The 5,303-nt window shown below is 59.3% G+C and overlaps 1 protein-coding gene across 1 annotated transcript in view; it reads left to right on the top strand.

The window, feature by feature from the left end:
* Window positions 1-5,303, top strand: part of PASK (PAS domain containing serine/threonine kinase) — a 32,324-nt gene that overhangs the window by 13,998 nt on the left and 13,023 nt on the right. Inside the window, exons 8-10 of the mRNA XM_007469969.1 lie at window positions 41-164; window positions 2,502-3,871; window positions 4,882-5,054. Of these exons, the coding sequence (XP_007470031.1) occupies window positions 41-164; window positions 2,502-3,871; window positions 4,882-5,054 (1,667 nt within the window). The remainder of the gene's footprint in view (window positions 1-40; window positions 165-2,501; window positions 3,872-4,881; window positions 5,055-5,303) is intronic.

The raw sequence follows: 5,303 nt of genomic DNA, 5'->3' as shown, positions 1-5,303 counted from the left end.
TTTTTTTTTTTTTTTTTTTTTTTTTTGCTGTTGCTGCCAGATCTAAGGGTGAACACCGAGACCCCAAAGCCAGTGGAGAGCCAGGCCGCCTCGCCCGGGGCCCAGGTTCCTGCGGACGCGGGGGGCCGCCTCGCCTTCTCCCTCCCGGCGCTGCCCACTCTGGCGTAAGTCCTCTGGGGGAGGGGCGGGTGCGCGAGGGGCAGGGGGGAGGCACCCTGGGGAAGTGTTCAGTCCTTGGGAATGATGGAGGTGACACCTGCTGCTGCCCCTCGCGATGGCAGTGCTTCTGTGTCACCCGGCCAGGTCCCCGCAGGCTCTGTGAGATGGGCCCCAGTTTATGGATAAGAAGGCGTTCAGGGAGGTTCTGGGGAGCTGATTCCAGCGTAATTTTCTCATTCTGAAAATAATTTGAATCTGTTTGCTATGCATTTTTAAATAACAAAGTTATTCTATTTAGAGGAGACGAGGTACAATGTGGAAAATTTAGGAAAGTAGAAATAGAACATCCACTTGCTCAGTTATCACAGTCCTGTTGTGCATAGCATTTTGGTTTATTTTCAGTAAGTTTCTCTTTTTAAAACAGTCTCTTTGAAGCGTAGCACACGCAGTCACGCGCCAACCTCTCTGGACCTTCTCCTCTCACCCCAGGAGGCCCTGCACCCACGCCACTCGGTGTCCCTCACTGCCCTGGGGTCAGGACGCAGGTCGGAGGTGCCTGTTCTTGAACTTCACCGAATGCACTCCCTTATCTCCGGCATCTTTTGTTCACCATTGTGTGAGATTCATTCACTCACACATACACGCTGTTTTCTAGTCTTCTTAAAATTATGTTTTAAATACATACTACGTGAATGTGTATGTTCTTCTAAGTACAGAACAATCATGGTGAAGAGCAAAAGCCCCCGTGACTCTGTCCCAGGCCCCCCAGAGAGCCTCTCCCGGCAGTGACCTTGCAGGACCCCTTTCCCCGTGTGCTTAGATGGAAGTATGTGTTACACAGGCACAGGTGGGCTGCCACGCACACGTTGTCCTAAATGTGTGCACGTGCCCGGACACGTGGTGTGTGTGTCTCGGAGACCGTTCTCTGCAGTGCTGCCTCAGAACCGCCACCTCACAGGTGGCACCGTAGTTTGTGAACACGGCTCCTGTCATCTGCTTCAACTTCCTGGCCTTTTCCTATTTTACTTTTGGTGGCTGGAGCAGGGTGGCTGCAGGCTCTCCTTGCTGTGTGTGTGCGTGTGCACATGCACACACACACACACACACACGGTGAGGAGGGAGGATTCTGTGCTGCCTGGGGGCGCATGGTGGGGCCTGGGCCCAGGGGCACCCGCTGGTGTGGGCGCCAGGTGCCCGGCCTGCGTCAGGGCAGGTGTGTCTTAGCGGTGGCTCACGTGCTGAGCAATCCTCAGTGTGGTGCGTGGGCTTGATTTTCTGGGACACAGGTGGGCAACGAGGAGCTTCCACTAGATGGGCCGTTCCTGCATTTCCTCTTCGCTGGACGTTTCTGGTCTCGCGGTTCTAAGTGTTTGATCTGCGTCCTTCACGGGCCAGTTACCGTCTTCCTCCTTCCTTCACTCGTCGCCTCACCTGCTGACACCGCAGAGGCCGTGTGGCTCCCCGGAGACGGGCCCAGGGCTGGCCTCTTGGCCCGGGTAGATGGTGGCGGTAGATAGAGGTGGCGTAGCGGCGACGGGTCATTCTTGCCTGGTCTCTGCAGGCCCCGCCCCCTCAGCTGTCCCTCAGAACTCCACACACAGGGGCCTCCTCTGAGGGGCCCATCCGTAAGTGACGTCCTTCCCCTCCCCGCCTCCTATGAGCCCCTGGTGTAACATTTACAGATCGCCGCACGCCTCCCCAGCGAGGCCGGGCACTGCCACTTACTGTTGGCCTTGGTGCCGGCGGCCAACCTTGGGCTGACACGGGGCCGGCGCTCAGCACCGCCTGCCGAGTGGGTGCTGACAGTGGGGCCGGCAGAGGGGAGTCAGGTGGGCCGTGGCGGCCTCTTCCTCAGTGGTCCGCCCGTGCTGAGTGCGCTGGGGGCTTTGTGCTCCAGCTCTCAGGACCCTGGGGGCACGGCTCTTCCAGCCTCCTGCCCCTCGTGCCCTGCCCTCTCTGAGCTGTGAGATCCAATGGTGTTCGTAGCCATTGTGGTTTACTGCGTGCAGTGTCCAATGCCTCTCCTTTCTTCCCACACCTCCACCTTGCGGGCAGGAAGAGGCTGGCTGCACGGCTGTCGGGGTCCCACTCACCGCAAAGTGAGATTGCTGACCACAGCCTTGAGCAGAGGGTCCTAGGCACTCAGTGGCATTCTTGGATAAATCATTGCTAAGTGTGGATTTATCTGGAGAATATGCGAGTTGGTTCTTCATTTTTAAATTTTGTTATAAAAGTCTTTTTTTTCTGTCATAAGTTTATGGCGTTAAATGCATGGTGCGGGTCTCTAATCAAGGGGGAGCCCCTGTGATCTCTTTTTTATTGACTCTTCTGTGGCTCCTCAGTGACTATGTCATCCGTATAACAATCCCCAGGGTGGACAGCATCCCAGAAGGAAGCCCACCAGCCCATGGCCAACAGCCGTCACCCCAGGACCAGCAAAATATCCCAGAGGGAAGCCCGCCAGCCCAGGAACAGTCACTGCCCGAGGGCCAGCGAAACATGCCAGGGGGATGCCCGTCAGCCCCTGGCCGTCGGTCGTCGCCAGAGGACCAACAGAGCGCTGTCTTAGAGAAAGAGCGGCTGGCAACAGCAGAGAGCCTCAGGCAGGACCTTCTGGGAGGAAACAGGTCTGACCCAGTGGACACAAAACCACGTGCTTCCCATGAAGATTCTGAAACACCAGTGCCAAGTACAGATGGGACCAGTGGTGCTGGAAGGGGTGGCCTATATCAGGAGACACAGCTAGGACGGAGGGGCTCGAGTGGTACCAGCGATTCAAACCACGGGGCTGATGCCACCAAGGCCAGGCCGCACGCTGCGGGTCAGCTGGCAGGGCAGGGCCTCCCGGTGCGCGGCCCTGGATTCGAGGGAGAGTGGAGCGCTCAGCGGGGAAGCCCGGACTCGGCCCCTAGCCCCTTGGGGACGGTGCAGCCCCTGCTCTCGACGCTTTCTTTGGGTGAGCCGTGGCTGGGGACGTGCTTGATTAAGGAGCAGCTGTCTGCACCGAGCTTTGTGGGGCCCTGGGGTGTCTCCTGCGCCGAGCTGGTCCCCGCAGAGCAGCCCCCGCCCTCCGCCCCTGCGTCCTTGTGTGACCTGGGAGGCACAGGCCCGCCCGGCGGCCGCTCGGGCAGCTCCTCAGCCCGCTGCGCCCTTGCCGCTGGCCTGCCCGGTACAGTGGCGGCCCGGGAGGCTGGCGAGAATTCGTTTTCCTGCAGCCTCGAGGAGCTCGTTCGCAGCCAACGGACAGGCCGAACTTCTTTGAACTGTGCTACGCCCGAGCTCGGGGGGCCCCGCTCCCCTTCGCTGGGGGTCTCTGGTGTGGACGTGAGCGGTTTCCGCAGGCAGAGGTCAGAAGTCCTGGACGGCCGGGAGCTGTTACTGCTGACCGGCACCTACTTCAATCTGGGTGAAGGCCGGCGGTCCCGCGAGAGCTGTCTGGGGCTGGATGGCACGGAACCATCGCAGACTGGCTTGGTGTCCTCCGAACACTATGCCCTGGGTGGCCGAGAGAGCCTGGACCGCGTCCCTCCTGTGTCGGGAGCCGGCCCCATGGATGCGCCCCTGTTAGAGGCACCCAGGCTGAGCCTCCAGGTCACCTCCACTCCTGCGAGAGCAGACGGCCCTGCGCCGCTCGGGGCCGCCGACCTGCAGCACGAGATCCAGGAGGGCGCCTACGTGGGGAGCTGTTACCACCGAGACGGCTCACAGCTGAGTACGTGCAGGTGGGGGGCGGGGAGGGCCCGGTCCCCTGTTGCCCTGCTGCCCCGAGAGCATGGCACAGCGGGGTCACGGGGACTTCCTGATCCTGGCCTCTGATGGGGCTTCATCCCCGGAATCGTTTTGGCCGGAATGAGGTGTTATATTAAATAAAGAACCGAGGTTAGAGTTTACCTCTTCAAAGTGAGGATTACAGGTGCGTGTGCCGGGGAGGGGGCAGCCCGGGGGCCCAGGCCCTCCGTGCGGTGCAGTAGGGGGTGGGCTCCCGGGTGCCACACCAGGAGGCAGGTGTGGCTGAGGGGCTGGTGGTGGTTTTCCGTGTGCTGTTGGGGTTCAGGCTGCTCTGGTCTCAGAATCTCCATTCTGGGGGTGTGGCCGTCAGACCCCTTCACTTGTCCCGTTTTCTTTTCCTCATTTCCTAACGGTGCCATATTTCAGCCAGTTGTTTCCTCATTGCTGATTTCGTAGTGTTGGTTACCAGGGTTTTTTTCCCAAACTTAAAAGAGTTACATAAGTAATATGTGTTATTTGCAGAAATATTAGAAAATATAAACAAAAAGAAGAAAATAAAATCACCTGTAAACCTCCCTGATAGCTACCTTTGATTTGCTGTATTCCCAGGAGGCTGTGTCAACACACACGTGTGCCACGGCAGTGTGCACGGTGATGTGTACAGTTAGGTGGCACGTGTGTGTACGTGTGGCTCCTGAGCCAGACTCCTGTGGAGGGTCTTGGGGGCAGGTTTTCCCAGCTCGTCCGAATTGGTGGCTGGTGGCAGGTCTCCTGAGTCCCCTGGCCTCCAGCTGCCCCCAAGGACATGCTGGACTGCTGACCCCACGCCGGCGGGAGGTGATGCGGCCGCCAGCCTCAGCTTTGCCCTTCTCCGGTCTCGGTGCCCTCCGCCCCTGCCCCAGGCGCTGTCTGTTGGCTTTATCCCGTTCTGGGGGACATGAAACTGCTGTGGTGACAGCAGCGGGGGTGTTTGGTCTCCCCTTCCGTCCTCAGGTGTGCAGTTTGAAGTGAAGCGGGTGGAGCTCCAGGGCTCATCCACGCTGTTCTGCTGCTGGCTGGTGAAGGACCTCCTGCACGGCCACCTGGACTCGGCCCTGCGGGCCCACCTGCTCCTGCACGGCTCCGCCCACTCCACCTGTGAGCTGTCTGGAGCCAGCCTGGGGGAGGTTGGTGACTGAAGTCAGCTCCTGCCTTCCGCCTGCCTCTCCCAATCAGCATCTCTCTCTCTCTCTCTCTCTCTCTCTCTCCTCTGGGATGGGAAGAGGGTCTGTATAGGGTCTGTCTTCTGACATTCTGTGTGAGTATCAAGCCACATGTGGGATTTCAAATCTGTGTGTCTCCATTTGCACGGTGGGGTCCAGGTGTGTGCCAGTCTGGACCGACATGTCGAGGCCCCTGGTGTACCGAGAGTGGGT

This window comes from Lipotes vexillifer, unplaced genomic scaffold (assembly GCF_000442215.2).
Source record: "Lipotes vexillifer unplaced genomic scaffold, Lipotes_vexillifer_v1.1 scaffold988, whole genome shotgun sequence".
Classification (NCBI taxonomy): Eukaryota; Metazoa; Chordata; class Mammalia; order Artiodactyla; family Lipotidae; genus Lipotes; species Lipotes vexillifer.
Note: the sequence above shows the minus strand (reverse complement) of the source record. Positions and strands in the feature narration are given on the sequence as shown.